Source organism: Martes martes, assembly GCF_963455335.1.
Source record: "Martes martes genome assembly, chromosome: 5".
Classification (NCBI taxonomy): domain Eukaryota; kingdom Metazoa; phylum Chordata; class Mammalia; order Carnivora; family Mustelidae; genus Martes; species Martes martes.
The window spans coordinates 118,422,259-118,442,400 of record NC_137892.1 but is presented as its reverse complement, the minus strand read 5'-3'; the positions used below and the strand labels follow the sequence as shown (position 1 = coordinate 118,442,400).

Below are 20,142 nucleotides of genomic sequence, written 5' to 3'. Positions count from 1 at the left end.
AAAAAACACAGACAAAAATTGACTGGCTTATGGTTCATGGACTTTAGATGACTACTCAGAATATACAAGGATTCGTAAATTCAATGTTGTCAAGCTATTTAAACTATTTAGGCCTTACTGAGGCAGCTGGGACACCTAAGAAAGCCTCCACACTATCTCTTAATGGTTTTCTAATATTCTTACATCGGAATCAGAGATTGAAACATGGTGGGACCTTGGATAAGCCCTGTAAGTAATGGAGCTAGTAACTCAACAAGGGCCCAAGATGCAGGCTCAAAAAGGATTGGGTGGAGGAAGAGGGGGAAAGAAAGGAACAGAACAGAAGGGAGGGAGGGAAGAAAAAAGGAAGGAAAAAAAATAAGGGAAGTTGGGGCACCTGGGTGGCTCAGTTGTTAACGTTCTGCCTTCGGCTCTGGTCATGATCCTGGGGTCCTGGGATCGAGCCCTAAATCGGGCTCCCTAATCAGTGGGAAGCCTGCTTCTCCCTCTCCCACTTGCCCTGCTTGTGTTCCCTCTCACTGTGTCTCTTTCTGTCAAATAAAGAAAGAAAGAAAGAAAGAAGCAAGCATAGAACTTGTTCATCATCAAGGGGTATTTTAAGGCATCTGGAGACATTTCCTCAGTCTCTACTGCCCAGGCAGAGACTTAGCCCCTGGCAGACTGAAACCAGATTCTGACCCTGGGTGACATTTCCTGGTTCTTCAGTAAATATCTCTGAGATTCCTGGAAGGTCAACTAGAGAACCAAAAAAACAAGACAAAACAAAAAACAACAAAAAAACTGACTTTCAAAAAAAAGGCGGGGGGGGGGGAAATAGGGTGAAAAAAGGAAACTATAAAACAAAGAAAAGGAACAGGTAGTGAAACCACATCCTCGCTGACACCCACACACACAAACACACGCACACACACACTGCTATAAGCTGAATTATATTCCCCAAAATTCATATGTTGAAATTCTAACCCCCAAAACCTGAGGACGTGGCCATATTTGGAGAAAGAGGTAACTAAGGTACAATGAGGTTATATGGAAGGGCCCTAATTCGATATGAGTGGCGTCCTTATAAGAAGATAACTTTACGCCACACACTCACAGAGGGAAGACCATGTGAAAACACAGGAAGAAGGTGACCATCTTAAGCCTAGGAAAGAGGCCCCAGAAGAAATCAATCCTACTGAGACCTTTATCTCAGACTTCTAGCATCCAGACTGTGAGAAAATAAATTTCTGTTGCTTAAGTCTCCCAGTGTGCAGTATTCGTTATGACAGACCTAGCAAACCAGTACACACACACACACACACACACACACACACATCCAAGTGCAAGTCTCTGGACTGCCCCATTCAGTAAAAAGAGCCCTGTTTCAAGGGTCCAAGATACATGTGACCAGCAGAAGGGAAAGCATGGCCAAATGTACCACATACCTGCAGTGAGGATGGGCCCCTCCGTGGAAAGCTCAGTGGCTGGAAGAACTGTGGTGGCTTTAGAAAGAAATCCTGATGTGGCTGGAGGGCATGTCGTTGCCACTGTTGTGAGGGCGGTGGTGGTTCTTGTCTGAAGTGGTGTTCTGGTTGTGAGCTCAGGTGTAATCACAGCTGTTGTTGGAAGCACAGCTGTGGTGGTTGTCAGAGCAGTGGTGGTGGTTGGGAGACGTGTTGTGGAGCGCCTGGTTGCTGGGGCTGTAACCAGTAGAAGATACGTCTGGTACCAATCAGAGACAGAGGAGAAGGGAAACCATAGAAATATATGTGGGATGTGTCTATTTCTCTTCATTTCTGCTGCCCTTACCTGGTCCCCTGAGCTGAACCACCGTACTGCCCATGAAAGTTGGGTTTCTTACCTCTACTCTTGGCCTTTCCAATCTGCTCTTCACAGATTGGTTAAAATAATCTTTTTATATGACAAATAATTATGTCAGTTCCCTGTCTGAAACTTTTTACTGGGTCCTCCATGCCCCTGAGATAAAGGACCCAATCCCCAAACTTGACCCAAAAAACTCCACCTGATCCTGCTCTTTCTTTACAATCTCATGTCTCCACTCTACTCTCACTTTTCCCCAGCCAGCTGACCTTTCCTCATCTCTCTGAACAGTGACCTCACCTTGGAGGGACTTTGTACCTGTTGCTCCCTAGCCTCTCCCTTTATTAGGCTGACTCCTACTGAACCCTCTTGTAGCAGCTAAAAGGACACTGCTGCAAGGAGGTCACCCATATTCTGCCATTGTGATTAGGTTTCTTGGTTTTGCAATGCCATACTTTGCCTTCACAGCATTTATTGCATTCCTAACTGCACATTTTATCTGACGATTATGGTTTAACACCTTCTTCTCCCACTTGACTGCAAGCTCCATGAGGGGAAATCTGGTGTTTACTTTGTTCTCTGCCACAAATCTAATACCTACCCCAGTGTTGGGCACATAGTAGGTGTTCCAAAAACATTGCATCGGTGAGCAAATGAACAATTGCATCAAAAGTGAGCCCAAACAGGGGTGCCTGGGTGGCTCAGTGGGTTAAAGCCTCTGCCTTCAACTCAGGTCATGATCTCAGGGTCTTGGGATTGAGCCCCGCATTGGGCTCTCTGCTCACCAGGGAGCCTGCTTCCTCCTCTCTCTCTGCCTGCCTCTCTGCCTACTTGTGATCTCTGTCTGTCAAATAAATAAATAAAATCTTTAAAAAAAAAAAAGTGAAACCAAACATAAAATCCCAGTCAAATAAGATGAAGAAGCTCTAGAGTTGTGCTGTACAAAATAGTACCTGTAATTAACAATAATATATTATACACTTGAAAATTTGCCGAGTAGAACTCATCTTAGGTATTCTTTCCATAATAAGATAAAATTAAAATCTAAAAAAAAGTGAGCCCAAAGTATGCAACATGGGTTGAGAATATAGTCTCTTTCAGATATTATAGGTAAACTTATGCCAACACCACTGACCCCTAATATTTGAATTTGGGCTCATCAGCCACAATTATTCTATATGTGCTACCCTCTCTTAAATATGACAAATTTCAATTAACTCTAACAGATTCCAGTGAGCTTAGAAATGACCCATGGATATTGAGTTCAACAAGTATTTTATAAAATAATAGCTGGTTATACCAGGCTTGAAAAGAGAATGCTTGGATTAGCATCATTTAACTTCAATAAATCAGAAAAAATACCTTCTTGATCACAAAGTCACTTTCAGAGAAAAATATACTAATGTGTATGAATGTTCTCTAAGGAGAAGCATCCATATAAGTTGTTCTCAAATTCTAGAGTGCATTGAAGTCCCCTGAGAATCCTGTTAAGTGTCTGGCTATAAGCATATGACCCTGCCTCCCAAGATGCCCACACAGTTAGGAACAGAGCACGAGAATCTTCCATCTTTGATGCAGGTTGAACACAGAGCTTACTCTGAAAGGCTCCATTCCAAACAAGCAGGAAAGCTGATTACTGTTAGCATAACTCAACCTTAGGCTGCTTTCCATGCATCTCAAATCTTTAAGAGTTCCACCATATTCCAGTTTCTTCAAAAGCAACTAATATTAACAGAAGGAAAGGCAACCTGAAAACTGTTATGATGGTCTCCAAATCTCATGCCCTTTCCCCTCTGCTGGAAGTCACAAACTATTGGCTGATGGGCTGAAGTTGACCCATGGACACATTTTATTTAGTTTACATGGTAGTTCTTTTTTTAATCTTAGGCAACATGCAAAAATCAATGCCATGCACATAAAAATTGGGAGATCTGAAAACACTGCACACAAATTTCTGCAAAGTGACAACCTCCTAGGTAAGAAGCAGATGCCCTCTGCACATTGATCCTGAAATTCACTGGTAGTCTTCTCCATGTACCCTCCACTCACTCATTTCTGAGGTCTTCTTGGCCCCCACGGCCATTTGCTCCCTACTGTGGCTCCTCTAGCCATAGAGACACATCTTAGATTTCATCTGCCCACTCGTGCTTAAGTACCTACAGCCTGCCCAACAGCACCCACTGAATCCATTCCTCATCCGCTGTTGGCATCTCCTTCTGCAGATACAAGCCCCTTCGTGCACGTACCTCTCATCAACTGCAGGCGAATGTTCTTCTTCACGTCATTGAACCAACCAGGGACCTCTATGCGGCAGCAGTACACACTGCTGTCATCTTCGTTGGTGTTGAGGATGGTCAAGGAGACATCGCCTCTCCAGATAATGCCGTAAAGTTCGTATTTGGGTGACTTCCTGGACAGCACCCACCTCCCATCGGTGTGGAGAAGCTCATCATTGCATTTGGATTTGGGACACTCGCCCTTGCCCCAGCACATGCTGTTCCTGTTGTGAGACCAGGATGAGTATATACAGGGCAAAGTCACCGTCTGACCCAAATACGCTCTCACAGTCTCTTCTGCAGCTGAACCTGTGAGGAAAGATGAGGAAAATAGGCTGTATGGTTCTAAAATCTCTCAAATATGCTACATGGTGTTTGTGTAGATAGCTGCTTCCAGGATGATGAAAAGAGTTGTAGTGTATATCTTCTTAGCCTAAATTCTGACATGTCCTTAGCTGCTGCTGAGTCCCTAACTCCACACCCTTTTGTACCCTAACTGGAGACAGTTGACCCGTGTGAGTATCCAGACTTGTCTCCACAACAAGACGTTTTGGCTGATCTTGGGGCACCTGGGTGGCTCAGTTGGTTAAGCATCTGCTTTTGGTTAGGTCATGATCCCAGCCCGCATCAGGCTCTCTGCTCAGAGGGGAACCTGCTTCTCCGTCTCCCTCTGCCTCTCTCTCTCTGTCAAATAAATAAATAAAATCTTTTTAAAAAGTAAATAAAATAAATAAAAATACCATTCAATAAACAAAAAAAAAATGATTTTGAGTACCATTCCATAAACAAAAAAATTCTCCCATCAAAAGGCCATCACTTTAATCCAATTCCACTAACTCATATGAGCAGATCCAAAACCAACACTCTACCCACTGTCTCTCAATAAGCAGTGAGCATGTGCTACAGACTCAAATGCCTCAAATGGGACTCGCTCCACCCTCCAACCCAGAGAATGCTGTGGAGTAACATAGGCTTTTAAACTACGTTCTATTTTCCTTCTCTTCTTTCAGTACTGGATACAGAAATTAATTGCTCTGGACCATTTATTTGTTGTTAGAGAATATGAAGTTAGGTGGAGTTTGAAAACATTTTTAATGTTAGAACTGGAAAGGACCATAGAAATTAGATACAATGGCAGCTATGACATACAGAAATGCTGGAAGGTTAGTCTTACCAGATAAGCTGTGTAAGATGGAAGGCATCACTATTTCTAAGATGAAGTAGTCATCTTTGCCAGCTTTGGCTGCTCATCAGCATGACCTGGGGAGCTTGTTAAAAATGTAAATTTTATTGTCCAACCCTGAATCAGAACCTCTGAGGCCATGGAAATATACCTAACCAAATACATTCTTTTTTTTTTTTTTTTAAGATTTTATTTATTTATTTGACAGAGATTACAGTTGGTGGAGAGACAGGCAAAGAGAGAGAGGAGGAAGCAGGCTCCCCGCTGAGCAGAGAGCCGAATGCAGGGCTCGATCCCAGGACCCTGGGATCATGAACTGAGCCAAAGGCAGAGGCTTTAACCCACTGAGCCACCCAGGCATCCCTCTCCAAGTCATTCTGATGTCGCTTGCTACTCGCCCACTGTTTGATGACCAAGAGACAAGCTCTTCTAAGATTACTCCCATCTCTGAGAATCTATTAAATATTTTCACTGCTGCAAATATCAAGCCCAGTAATTTAAGAGAGCATCAGCAATTATTCTAATACCCTCACCCCCCAAAAAATGCTCTTGAAGACAGACTGAAGCTCCAGATCATCAGGACTTCATCCTGCACCTGCTGGGGTCTATAGATCCTGCTTATTTACTCCAGTGTAACTTCCTGTGAGACTCTCCATTCACTAACTTTGTGGACCTATACGGCTAAGCTGTATAAGACAAGGCCAGCATTACCAGGTTCCTCTCTGACTCAAGTGTCAGGAATGTCCACATATCCCTCTCTAGAAGAAGGTGAGCACAAACTTTAAGAGTCACCAAATTCGGACCAGCCTAGAGCCTTCCCTGAAGGAAATGTTTCAATTTCATCCTAGTAGATGTTTTCATCCTAGTAGAAATGTTTCAATGTTTGTAAATGCTCTGGCAGTCCCTTCAGCCCACCACAAAACAAGGAAAAATAAATAAATATGAAATTCATTGTCATCACTTTGAACTATATTAACAACACAGAACATATGCTCCTAAAACTAGTAACTCCTACAATGTGAGCTTATTCTTTTTTTTTTTTTTAAGATTTTTTTATTTACTTATTTGACAGACAGATCACAAGTAGGCAGAGAGGCAGGCAGAGAGAGAGGAGGAAGCAGGCTCCCCGCTGAGCAGAGAGCCCGATGCGGGGCTCGATCCCAGGACGCTGGGATCATGACCCGAGCCGAAGGCAGAGGCTTAAACCACTGAGCCACCCAGGCGCCCCAAGCTTATTCTTATATTTGGAAAATTAATAACAAATATGTGCAGGACTTATTTCTGCTGGAAATTGGACAGTTTATTTTCCTAGTATCATAGTATGGAAGGAGGCATCATATTACTCAGTAAGAAAAGACCAGATACAGCAGACAAAACAGGCATAGATGAGGAAATGTGAGCAGCCAGTAAATTTCACCTGTGAAACTGGCAAAAATTTAGAATGTCATTGATATTAAGGTTGGCCAGACAGGGACCTAGGAAATGATTTAGACTACTGGAGTATACTGGAATAAAATGGGAAGTTAATTGATAGAGCCACACTATGGGGCAATCTGGCAGTTTCCATTAATACCAAACATGCATATATCCCAGCTAAGCCTTAGCAATTTTATGTTTTGTTATGCACACTAGAAAAACACACATTCGCAAAGAAACCTATTTGCAAATGTTTGCTGCAGCTTTCATGTATATATGAGTGAAATGAACAATGCGTGCATGGGGAATGGCAAAACTATGGCATATGCATTCCAAGGAATCATGAATGAATCATTCATTCCCTGTAACCATTCCAAGGTTAGTAAAAGTAGAGAGATCTGTATCAGTTGACATGAAAACTCCTTATTAATATATGAAAAGGACAAATTCATAACAATACATAAAATATAAAAGCATCTGTTAACATAAATAAGACAATTTGCTTTTTTTTTTTTTTTCTTTGGTGGGCACGGATGGATGAAGGTAAATGCATAGAAAAATGTCTGGTGAAATATACACCTAACTCAGTGTACCAGTCACCTCTGTGATCAGAGAAAAGGAACTGGGGCTGGAAGTAGTGGTCAAAGGGACTTTAGCTTTATAATGGCTACTATTTTTTCACCAAGAGTGTTTCTATATCACCGATCTGATTAAAAATTAATATTAAAAAAAGGAAGCAGGCAATTTGGTGTGGCAGAAAAACACTCATTAGGCTTACATTGTAAACCTCATTCTGCCAGTGCTTTTGTGTTCTTGGAGGAAATCCACAACAATCCTGACCTCATTATCATCAAAAGACAAAGGGGATATATAATACTTGCTTCAGAAATAGTTCAGAGTTTCACATGCCATGAAGTATCAAATGACACATGAAAGTAACAAAGTATTGGTACAAGTAACCAAGCATTTCAGAATTTATAAATAGGATGGGAACCTGTTCCTTGCCATTATAAAAGTATCTTGGAGTAGAGGAATCACTGGCATCAAATCAATTCCCCTCTTCAGAAATGGTAGGTGCAATGAAGGTTCTGGTGTCAGCTGGTTTCGTTCTCCAGCTGGTGACCTCAGAAAAGTTCCTTTACCAACCTGGGTTTCAGCTTCACCATTTAGAGAATAAAGGGTTTCATTCCACATCTTTTTCTTTTCTTTTCTTTTCTTTTTTAGGATTTTATTTACTATTTATTTGAAAGAGCAAAAGAGCACAACAGAGGCAGGGGAGGAGGGGCAGAGGGAAAGAGACAAGCAGGATCCTCCTGACATGAGGCTAGATCCCATGACTCTGGGATCATGACCTGAGCCGAAGGCAGACACAACCTAGTGAGACACCCAGGCTGCCCCTCATTCTGCATCTTTCAAGAGCATCTCCAGCCCTGACCGATTCTTTGTGATTCTGAGCAGTCACTCTCTTCTAAACTAGTCATTTCGGAAAAGGCACAAATGAAAAACAAGCAACAGACCATTCTCCAGGTACAGCTTCCTACATGTAAGGTTGGAGAAGCCCACACAATCAGCGTCCGGCCTGTAGCAGGAAATGTGGACCTAGACTCCAGCAACCTTCAACATAATGAAACCTCCACACCTCAACTTACTCAGGACAAGATAAAGACGAGTGAAGACACTGATAAAGTGACAGGGACTGCCTTCTTTCGGTGAACTCCTACAGAGTACCCAAGGAGGGAGACAATTAAATGATCAGTTACGTCAGGGTGATAAATTTTCTAATGAATGATTCCATGGGAGATAAGAATTCGGAGCAGAAACATCTAAACCTCTCCAGAGGCTCTGGGTGCTCAAGAAAAGCCTCACTTGGGTGGAGACCTGAGAATGCATGTAGTTTCAGAGGAAAGAAAGTCAGACAAAAATCAGCATGACAAAGGTTCAAAGGGTAGAGAGAATACATTTGTTTTCCTTGGAATGTGGATGTTTTCTCATGCAGCATATTTGAAAGATCATGTGCAAATAACTATGAACTTTAAAAAGTGCTAGGGACATTAGATACTGCCTAGTTCTAGAATCATGGATTGTTCAAATTGGTCTTACCAAAGCCCCTCATTTCATACATAGAAGAGTCAGCAATTTTCGAAAGGTTCCCAATGTTAATGGTTAGTGACCAAGACACAAAATGCAGAGCATTTTGCCCAATGCTGCCAGGATGCAGAAGTCTAAGCTGGCCCAAACTGAGTGTATACATCTGCATCATCCAAAACCTGGAAACAATGGGCAGAAAAGAAACCTTACCTTGAAGCCTCATCCTCAGCAAAATATAACACAAAAAGCAAACTATAACTCCTAAAAATCAAGAGGAAAAATAAGAATTATAGTAAGAGCTCTTGTAGAACATTCCCCAGACTCCAACTGTGCTAATAATACCTGCAGAAGAAATTTCTTTTTTCCATCTCATCTGACCCTTTATTTTGTGTTTCTTCTTAAATCGTCCTTTCTGATATGAACACAATTTATCCCACCCTAAAACTCTAAAACCAGTTGCAGGATAAAAATCCTGTGTAACAAAAAAGGGGAGAGACCCTCAAAGAAGGAAGCCTAGAGGGAAGGAGGAATGAAGCAGGCTTCTGCTCTATGGAGGCCTCATCAGCCATGAGAATCCAACACAGGATGCCAAGCTATCCAGAAACTACTGCATGGAAGGATTCAGAACACTTACTCAGAGAAAGCCGCCCAAGCTCAATCAGCAGCCAGAGAATAAGAGGCCCTTTGGACATTTTGATGGTTGGCAGGCCCCAGGAGTCTGTCTGTCTGTCCAAAGCCCATTTCTTATACTCCAGTGAATGCTGACAGGGCAGGACATTTTAGTTTCATTTCTCTTTCTGCTTCATAATCTTCCCTTTCCCCCCTCCTGAATGACTTCCCTCAATCTGGGATGTATGATAAAATGTGCTGAGCACTTTTCTCCTGGCCACTAGTGTATGCCAAATGTGTGCACAGATAGTGAGGTTGTGTGTGTATTCCTTTGTCCATGTGTATCGAGGGATTTCCTACCTGTGTGTTAGCATCCATGCATGTGCTGATGTGTATGTGCATGTGGGAGCTGTGCTCAAGCTACAGTCCTCCTGGCTACTGTGTAGCTCTGAATAAAATGCCATGAACTCTCCTCACTGGCAGCTGTTTACAAATGGACTCCTCTTAGGGGCCAAAGGAAAGTTAGCCTAGAATTTTCTTCTGCTCCCTTTGCCTGATTCACCTATTTCTCCATCACTCAGATTTTTTGATTCCTTTACCCCAATAATGGAAAAAGGAAAACAGGGCTGCAATCAACCATCACATAATGGTGATTAGAGTTTACTAGACAAGGAAAGAATAATTCAATAGAAGAAGGATACTGTGGCCATTACCGGATGGGCTCAGATAATAAAGAAACTCAAGGTCCAGACCCAATGCTACTACTTTTTAAGTGAAGCCACTTGATAAAAGATAATTCACAAACCAGATTACACGGTTTAACTCTATAGATTCAATGATCTATACAAGAACCACAGAACCAGTTATAGAAGGAACCAAATTAGTCAGTTGTGTTTTCTAAAATAGACTTAGGGGCACCTGGGATACTCAGTCGGTTAGGTGACCAACTCTTGATCTCAACTCAGTTCTTGATCTCAAGGTTGTGAGTTCAAGCCTCATGCTGGGCCTACAGCCTACTTTAAATTTAATTAATTAATTAGATTTAGATCATCATCATTGGTTATTGAATCCTTAGTTATATACCAGGCACTCTGCTACATGATACAGATGTATTATTTAATTCTCACAATCCTAAGAAATAGATATATTTTTTCTCATTTAACACATGAGGAAACTGAGACTTAAGGGAGCTACATAAATGACATTGAAGCTAAGAAGGTGTGAAAACAAGACTCAAGCCCAAGTCTCTCTGATCCCAAAGCCCTTGCCCCTAACCACTGCACCCTCCTTTGAACTGTGATCCTTAGGGTAACACAGCCATGGGACCACCCACACCAGTGGCCATCAGATCCCACCCAGCCCCAGAGAAGCAATTTAAGGATGCACAAACGCTCTAGATTAAAAAAAAAAAAAAAAATCCTCATTTGATTGTAACCAGTCAAATGAGCCTCAGACATTCAACATGGCTCACAGTAAAAGTATTGGTGAAAATACAAATATTGGACAGGGCTCTAGACTCAGAGAAGCCAGAAAAATGGGGAAGGAATGAAAATGAGGGACTCAGGGAAAGCCCTCCCATTGAAAACCCATTGATTTGTGGAATCCTCTCCCTAGGGAACTGGGGGGTTTATTCTCTGGATAAACTGAACAGCCCTAATAAAACACTTACAGATACTGATATTTACATTTCCCCCAATAATATTAACACAATTGCCCTTCAATAAAGTCACCAGTCCATGAGCCTCAGTCTTGTATGCAGCACTCCTAATTAGTGTCATTTTAAGTAAAAACGGACAACCAAGGATCTGAGAAATGTGGGGAAAGTCTTTAGTATGAAAAAGATGACAACATCCAAGATCACTTTTCCCCCTCACATATATAGCAAATTGATAAGATGACTAGAAGACCTAAGAGTTGGACAGGCAACCCTTTCCCTTCACATGGCCTTTTCTCAAGGCATCTTGGGCTTCCTTACAGTATGGCAGCCTCAGAGTAAATGAATTTCTTACATAGTATCTGGCTTTCTCAAAAATGAGTGTTCCAACAAGCTCAGGAAGAATCTGCAAAGGTTGTGACCTAAACCTACACGTGATTCAGTATCATTTCTACTGCATTCTGTTGATCAAAAAGTAAGTTATAAGGCCATCCCAGATTCAAGTAGAGGGAACAATACGAGAGTGTGAATATCAGGAAGTTCGCTGGAAGTAAAGGGGAAGCATCTTTGCAGACTAGTTACCACAATGAGCAAACCAGGCTGGAGCAGAAGGACAGAGAGATAAGGTTTGTGGTGGTAAGTGTAACTGGTAGATCATCTCATGCATTTAGGTATTTTAGAAACAGATTCAATAGATCTTTGACAAAAAAGGGTCGAATGGTTTTGGATGAATTTTGATAAACACTTGGAAAATTAAGAAAAGGAAAATGTGAGACAATTATTACAATCAGGAAAGATAAAATATTGTACAAGAAAGAATATGTAATTATAGTACATTTGCTCAATGTGAAACACAGTTATATGGTCATGATAACGTAAACTCTGGCTACTAGTTTAACACAAAATTGTAGTATGAATACATTGGGAAGATAGGCAGAGAGGAAGTGGGGGGAGGCAAGAAAGCCAAACCCTAGTCACCCTTAGAGGAGTTCAATAGATAGTGATCAGAGTAACCAGTCAAACAATACCAGTATAAGTGCATTATTTGTAATATGGAAGGGGAAAAAAAAAAAAAAACAGAAGAAACAACTCAGAAGAGCTTACATTTTATGGGAAGGAGTAGGAAAGGAACTGATCATTTTTTTAGTTATGCCTTTTAAGATAATTTTACTTAAAAAAATGTACATATTGAGCACACCTAGCACCCAGATATTAGTTTCTAAATACCACTCTCCAATAGAATGAACCAGGGATCTTTGGAGAAATGGCTGATTCTAGGACTAAGGCAACAAGTACTTCAAATGAATCTGGAACATCTAGTACTAGAAAGTATGAAAGTGCTGAATAAACAAATAGATGTTAGATAGATAATAGATAGATCGATAGATCAATAGATAGATAGATGATTGATAGAACCCACAATGGTGCAATTGTTAGTGGAATACAGGAGACAACTGAAAGAGTTCTCAATGACCAAAGCTGGAACAACCTGACCAACAAAATAAACTAGTACTGGATTACAGCACAAAGTATAAAACAGAAGTCTATACTGATATAATGATTGAATCAATAAATAAGTGAGGGAGAAGAGACAAATCTTCCATTCAAAAGAATTCCAAATAATTTATATAGAGACTTCACCCTTAAAGGGAAGGTGGAGCATAACTCCCACACCTTGAGTGTGGGCTGGACACAGTGACTTTCTTCCAAAACATCCAGCCAAGACAGTGGGAACAAAGATTACCTTTAGAGTGAAGAAATCTGGCAAACGTTACCTCAGGCATGTGATCAAAGTCAGCATCAACAGAGATAAGTCACACTGATGGTTTGCACCCTTGATAGATGTGGTGTAAATGGCCATTTACCTCTGTGGTAAAGTCTTCCTCCCAAGAATATAATCCTAGTATAATCATGAGAAAAAACATTTAACATCAACCAAACTGGGGCACATTCTACAAAATTATTTGACAAATACTTCTCAAAACCATTGTGTTCATATAAAACAAGGAAAGTCTGAAAAAATGTGAACAGCCCAGAGAAACCTAAGGAGGTGTGACAACCAAATGTAATGTGGCATCCTAGATAGGCTCCTGGAAGGGGAAAAGGCCAGTAGGTGAAAACAAAGGAAATTTTGGACTATGGTTAATAATAATGTGTTAATATTGGTTTATTAATTATTACAAATACACCATTTCCACAGTGTAAGATGTTAATAGGGAAACTGGGTGTAGGATATATGGGAACTCTCTATTCTATCTTCATCATTTTTCTGTAAACCTAAAGCTATTCTAAAACAAAGATTTTCTTAATACACATATTCTTTTATTTTAAGAAATACAAATGTAATTTAGTATCTGGAAGGGGTTACACACTGGAAAGAGAAACTGAGACCAATCTTGGTTATCTTCTCTTCCTAAGTAATGGTCCCTGGACAGTCTTTAGGGAATTCACAAACATCCTAATATTGGATGCTCAATTTGTATTGCTGTATTAAAACATATTATTCTTGAGAGAGGGCCATAGCAGTTTTTGGTAATTCATGTCCTTGCCACGTTCCTCTGCAATATGGAGGTTTTTGTCTGGAGAGCCAGTCCTTCCTCATTCTCAGTCAGTGCAGTTTAGACAGCATTGATTTCATTCATGGCCATGGTGTTTGGATCAAGGATGAACAATTGATCCAAATAAAGTCAAGGATACATAACCTTGACACTTTTCTTGGAACTTTTGAGAGACAGGAACACTCTCTACTTTCCACAGATTTTTCAACTATGAGGATATGAGCCTGAATCCAAAGATATCCATTATGTCACCAATGGGTGAAGACTGCCTGATGAGAGAACCAATCAGGCAGAAGGTAAATGGAGAAATAGAGAATTCTAGGTCCTTGACAAAGTTTGAACCCCTGAAACAAGACACATCAATGTGCCAATAAATTTCCTTTTGAGCTTAAGCCAATTTACATGGGGTCTTCAGTCATTCGGAATCAAAATGCCCCATGTTCTTAAACCTAGAAGGACTTCTATATAGTGGTAATTCAGCTGATGACTAAAGTTTTTCCAATATTAAGAGTTTATACAATTATCTGGCCCAGGTACTACTTCACCAAACACCTGCTTCACGCTAACCTTTCAATCATTCAGCAAGTGGCTTGTCAACCTATTATACTTTAGGCCTGTGAGGATTCTGCTAGGCTCTGGGGATAAAGACAAATAAGGCATAGATCCTACTCATCAGGACCTGACAATTCCAAATTTTAAGCAAAAGAGGTATTATATAAATTGCTATTTAAAGATAAGGCTATTGGAGGCCAGAGAAGATAAAAGACTGTTAAGTAATATGAAAGAAATAGAGTCCAGGTTTTTAAATAAAGAGTTCTTTATGATAAACAATACTTCCATTCTGGCAAATGAGGTTAAATATAACCCCACTCATTCATTTTTATTCATTCATTTCTTCATCAGTTATAGCAGAGGTCAGCAAACTGTGGCTCATGGACCAGATCCAGCCCACCATCCATCTTTGTAAATAAAGTTTTAATGCAACCCATATGTTTACATATTATCTATGGCTGATTTCACATTACAATGGCAGAGCTGAGTAAATGCAACAGATACTGCATGGTCCACAGAAATACTTACTATCTGGTCTTAAGAGAAAGAGTTCACCAACCTTTGAACTATATATTGAGCTCATGCTATGTGCCATGCACTGTGTTAAACACTAAGATGGGAATATTAGACCAGTCATTCTTATCCTCAAAAAGCTCACAGGCTAGTGCCTACTAGTGGGAGACAAGCAAGTTAGCAGACAATATAGAATGTTGTGATAGGAAAAGGACAGAATAGTATGGGAGTGTTGAGAGAAGATTCCCAGCCAGTCTTGAAGGTGGAAGAAGAAAATCAAGGACACTTTTTAAATATAGACCTCAAGGACATTGGAGAGAGTTGGGATGTCATGGAAAGAATTTCAGGCAGAGTAAAGAGAGTGTAAAAGTTCAGTGATGGTAACCGTGAGGTATTTTAGACTAACCAAAGAATTTCAGCTTCACAGGTCTTTATTATAGTATTTAAAAATAAATGTAGAACTGAGGTGCCTGGGTGGCTCAGTCAGTTAAGCATCCAACTCTAAATTTCAGCTCAGGTCACCATCTCAGGGTTGTGAGATTGAGGCCCACAGAGGACCCTGCACTGGGCATGGAGCCTGATTAAGATTCTCTCTCTCTCCCTCCTTCCCTTCTCCTTCCCTCTCTCCCTCTTAAAAAAAAAGGTAAATGTAGAACTTAAATGTTCACACACACACCCCAAATGAAGAAACAGAATAAAACCATGCTGTGTAGGGTGTCTGGGTGCCTCAGTCCGTTAATCATCTGCCTTTGGATTAGGTCACGATCCCATGGTCCTGGGATTGAGTCCCACATCAGGCTCCTGGCTCAGTGGGGAGTCTGCTTATCCCTCTGCCCCTCCCCCCATTCATGCTTCCTTGCTCTCTCTCTCTCTCTCTCTCACATAAATAAATAAATAAAATCTTTTTTTAAAAAAAGAAAGAAAGAAAAACAGGGCTATGTGTAGACGAACACTGAAACAATGTGGTGATCTGAGGATTATGATCAGTGTGTGTGTGTGTGTGTGTGTGTGCACGCACATGCACACGCACGTGTGTGTGTAAATTTCTCCATGGCTGGATCTCAGATCAAGAGGGAAGAAATGGAAGTGCTAAGTGAGAAGGCTGAAACACAGGCCAGGGCAGATCATGAAGGACCTGATAAGCCACAGGAAGGTAGGCATTGTCTGAGAGCAAAGAGGAATCCATGTTTTTGGAATGATTACTGAGCTTGAGAGCAAAACCCATAAAAGAAAGAAGTCTATAACTGAGAGCATTTTCATCAGAATGTGCCTAGAACTAACTAGTTGTAAGATCTTTAAATCTCTTCCAGCTTTGGCAGGTTATGACTGTATTTCTGAGGTCAGGAAATGACTTCAACCTGGGCATGGAGCTATTTTCTGAGTTCTTTTACTGAGGGGTAGAAGGATACTCTCTCTTGCTTATTGTCAACCTTGGGAGTCTATTTGGCAAACTTTCTCTCACTCAATGACCCCGGCATCAGCTTCTCTATTTTTTGTGATTTCCTATGGGGTGAGAAATCACACTACCTGGGTTCCATCTTGACCACATACCAGTTGTGTGGCTGTAAGCAAATTACTCAATGTCTTCGTGCTTAATTACCCTTCTATAAAATGGAGATAGTAGTACCTACATCTTGGATTGCTGTGAGCACTAAATGAGATGGTCTATGGAAAGCATTTAGCAGAGTGCCAATAGTGAGCAAATAGTGAACCCCCAACAAATAGTTATTATTCAAGTAGCTATTACTCAGGGAAAGTTAGAAGAACACAAAAGAAAGAATGACCTATTATAGTGGACATGTCTTATCATTACCTACTCTGAATCCCTTCTTCTGTGGAACCAACCCTTTTTCAGTCTATGTGGATCCAGTCTGTCATATAGTAGGGTAGGCATATGCCTTAGGTATAACCTATTCCCTTGTGGGGATTGATACAAGGCAAAGAAAATAGACTGGTTTACTTGGAGAAGTTGGTTCAATCACATACATGGAGAACCATGGACTCTTGGAATCTTGGGGGGAAAAGACAAAGGGTTGCTAATTTACCCATCAATCTGAAACTTGATATATGTGGTCACACTTCTGCCTGCATACTTCCTTCCAAGCAGTCCATTCTACTTCTATAGCCCTACTTGTTAGGGGAAATAGAAAGGAATTAATAGTTACAAAATTGTGGCTATGTGCTAAGCACTGTGTTTAGGTGTTGTTCATATATAATCCCAACATATATGTAAAAAAAATTATCATTTGCACTATACATACAATGAAAGAGGGATTAAAATATGTTTAAATTTTAACTTAAAATATAGCTGTTATTCTCCAGTATGTTAGAGCTTTTTTGAGGACAAGAACAGAGGTTCACTAATATTGCCTGAAGAAAGAGCTGACTTATGACATGGGCACACATGGTCTGGAATCAGTACCCCATCAGGAATCTCCAAGCTCTTGCTCTACTCTTGTGTTGGGTATCTCTGCCTCTGTCTGAACCTCTCCCCTTGACAGGCTCCTCATGATTTCAACTCAGTCATGGTCTCTATCATACACTCCATCCCCAAATCCTCTCTGTGACCCTCTACTCAGCTCTCTGAGCCCATTGACTCATTCTCTTAATTCTAAATTCTAGATTTCTGAAAGAGAACTCCAGTCCCTCCAGTTCTCATTTTCCATGGTAGACCCCAAGCTATAGTTCACTGGCACATCGGTAGTTGGTTACCCTAGGATCACCCTTGTCCACGGGGAGAAAGATCCTGTGCAGAACTGAATCATTCCATTTGCAATTTGGGAAATGGGTGCTACAAATGAGGTACAGTCCCTCAGAAGTTGCTGGGGTAGACAGGCAATAAATAAGAACTCTAATACAAATAAGAATAAGAATGTGCATATGAGTCAGTCACCAAAATAATCCATTGAATCACTTGGGAATTCATTCAACTGTAGCAGAAAATCCAATTCATAGAAGCCTAAGCATTTAAGGGTTTTTGTTTTTCCCTCTCATAACAAGAAGTCTGGACGTAGGTAACCCAGGGATTCAAAAATATCATCATTCAAAAATATCATCATCATCAATATCATCATCAGGCTCATGTTGGTGTGTCACAACATGATCACAGGAGGGCTGATATACTTCTGAACAACAAATTCATCTTTGGGAAGGGGAAAGGAGAGTCATAGTGGCTTTCACATCTTTATTCCTTGACTTTTATTTGGAAAAGGAAGCCTTCTAAGCAAATTTCCCTTAATAATTTATTATCTAGAGTGAGGCTACCAGCCAACTCTCAAATCTATCCTATGACATATTTATGACTAGTTTAGAAGAATTAGGTCCATCTGCTGAAGCTGGGGTAGGGACCTGGGGTCTCTGAGTTCAGGAGATGGAATATGTTGGTTTCCTGAAAAAAATTAAAGAAGGGTATTAAGAGAAGGAAAGGCTGTTGGTTGAGCAACAGATAACATCTTCTTTAACAGAGCACCCTCCAGAACAAGGGACCATGTATACACACACTCTGCAGCTGGCCCCATGCCAGGCAACTGACAGATAATTAGTTCTTGTTGAGTGAATGAATGAATGAATGAATGAATATTTTGATTCATTAAAGGGATAAACTAATAACAAAGAAGGAAGAAATAAGACTAGGGTGGCTGTCAGGAGATGCAAATATTTCAGAAATCTCCATGAGACCTTGTCTCACCTCTCTGAACCTCAATTTCTTCATCCATAAAATAGCACCAAATAATTTCTTCATGATAAAGTCGATTTGGGGATTAAATAAGACCACTTATGGGCAAGTACTTTGGAGTCATAAAAAATTAGGTAGATATTGTTTTCTTTTATAAGCTGTAGAAACAAAGAGCTTCCTCCTGGAAGCTGGCGTGAGTCAATTGGTCTTTGAAGTCATCCTCATAAATAGAAAAGGAGAAATGGTGCCTGGGTGGATACATGTTCTGACTGGTTCAAGAAGTCACTGTTACACGGATCTTACCCTCTAAAGACAAAAGAGAGTTTCCATCTGAATAATATGGAAAGTGCTGAAATCTTGGAAACCCAACTCTTACTTTTCTGATAAAACCAAAACTTGGATTAAGAAATTGAAAGTGGAAGAATTAGCGGTAAAAAATGAAAACGTACATCATTCAACTTCCCTGAGGACATCCTAGTTGGTTCAAATATAAAGAAATCACTATTTCCAGGTCCCATTGTATTGTGGAAACTCAGATGAATATAACTGGTGGCTTTGGGCAGTTGAGTTCAATTTGATTTCATATAGCTTAGTGATAGTTATTGCTACAGATATTCCAGTTATCTTCCAGGCCTACCGTGGAGTAGCATACCCACCCTTGAGATGTTAGATAAGGTCACATGACTTGATTTGGCCAGTGCCTATGGGCAGAAGTGTCATGGGTCATTTGTAGGTGGGAGTCTATATGAATTTTGTATATAATTTACTATTTTTCCTTCCCCCTGACAGAACAGCTGGCTCTAAATAGTGAAAGCTTCACAATCCTGGGTCCCTGAGTGAGAACGACATCAAGCAAGAACCCCTCCCCCAATGACATTCACTGAAAGCCAACAAAAACAAAAACAAAATTGTATTGTTCTAAACCACTAAATTGTTTAACTGCAGCATCGTGTAACATATCCTAATATCACCTGGGCCCTATGGAAGCAGCAACGAGGAGTGGTTAAGAAGATTCAAGTGATATATACACAATGGAATACTATGCAGCCATCAAAAGAAATGAAATCCTGCCATTTGCGATGACGTGGATGGAACTAGAGGGTATTATGCTTAGCGAAATAAGTCAATCGGAGAAAGACAACTGTCATATGATCTCCCTGATATGAGGAAGTGGAGATGCAACATGGGGGACTTGGGGGGTAGGAAAAGAATAAATGAAAGAAGATGGGATCAGGAGGGAGACAAACCATAAGAGACTCTTAATCTCACAAAACAAACTGAGGGTTGCTGGGGGGAGGGGGGTCGGGAGAGGATGGTGGGGTTATGGACATTGGGGAGGGTATGTGCTATGGTGAGTGCTGTGACGTGTGTAAACCTGGAGATTCACAGGCCTGTACCCCTGGGGCTAATAATACATTATATGTTTATAAAAAAAACAAAAAATTAAAAAAAAAAAAAGAAGAAGATTCAAGTGAGAGAGTCCACAGTCAGAAGCTCTGACACTTGCTAGCTGCATGGCTACCATTTAATCCTCTGTGGCCTTGTTCTTGCTCCTGTATCAGTCTAGATCTGTGGTTCTCAGATTTGACTGCACTTAAAATCACAAGAGAAACTTTTCTTTAAAATATATATATATATATATATATATATATATTATTTATTTATTGAGAAAGTGAGAGCTAGAGAGCATGACCAGGGGAGGGGGAGGAGCAAGGGGAGAGGGAGAAGCAGTGTCCCCACTGACCAGGGAACCCAACATGGGACTCGATCTCAGGAACCTGGGATCATGCCCTGAGCCATAGGCAGACACTTAACTG

The 20,142-nt window shown here is 40.7% G+C and overlaps 1 protein-coding gene across 1 annotated transcript in view; it reads right to left on the bottom strand.

The window, feature by feature from the left end:
- Nucleotides 1-9,504, bottom strand: part of TIMD4 (T cell immunoglobulin and mucin domain containing 4) — a gene marked incomplete at its 5' end in the record, with an annotated part of 34,799 nt that extends 25,295 nt beyond the window's left edge. Inside the window, 4 exon segments of the mRNA XM_080804806.1 lie at nt 1,425-1,679; nt 4,047-4,385; nt 9,398-9,473; nt 9,475-9,504. Coding sequence (XP_080660932.1) covers nt 1,425-1,679; nt 4,047-4,385; nt 9,398-9,473; nt 9,475-9,504 — 700 coding nt within the window.
- Between the last annotated feature and the right edge of the window lie 10,638 nt (nt 9,505-20,142).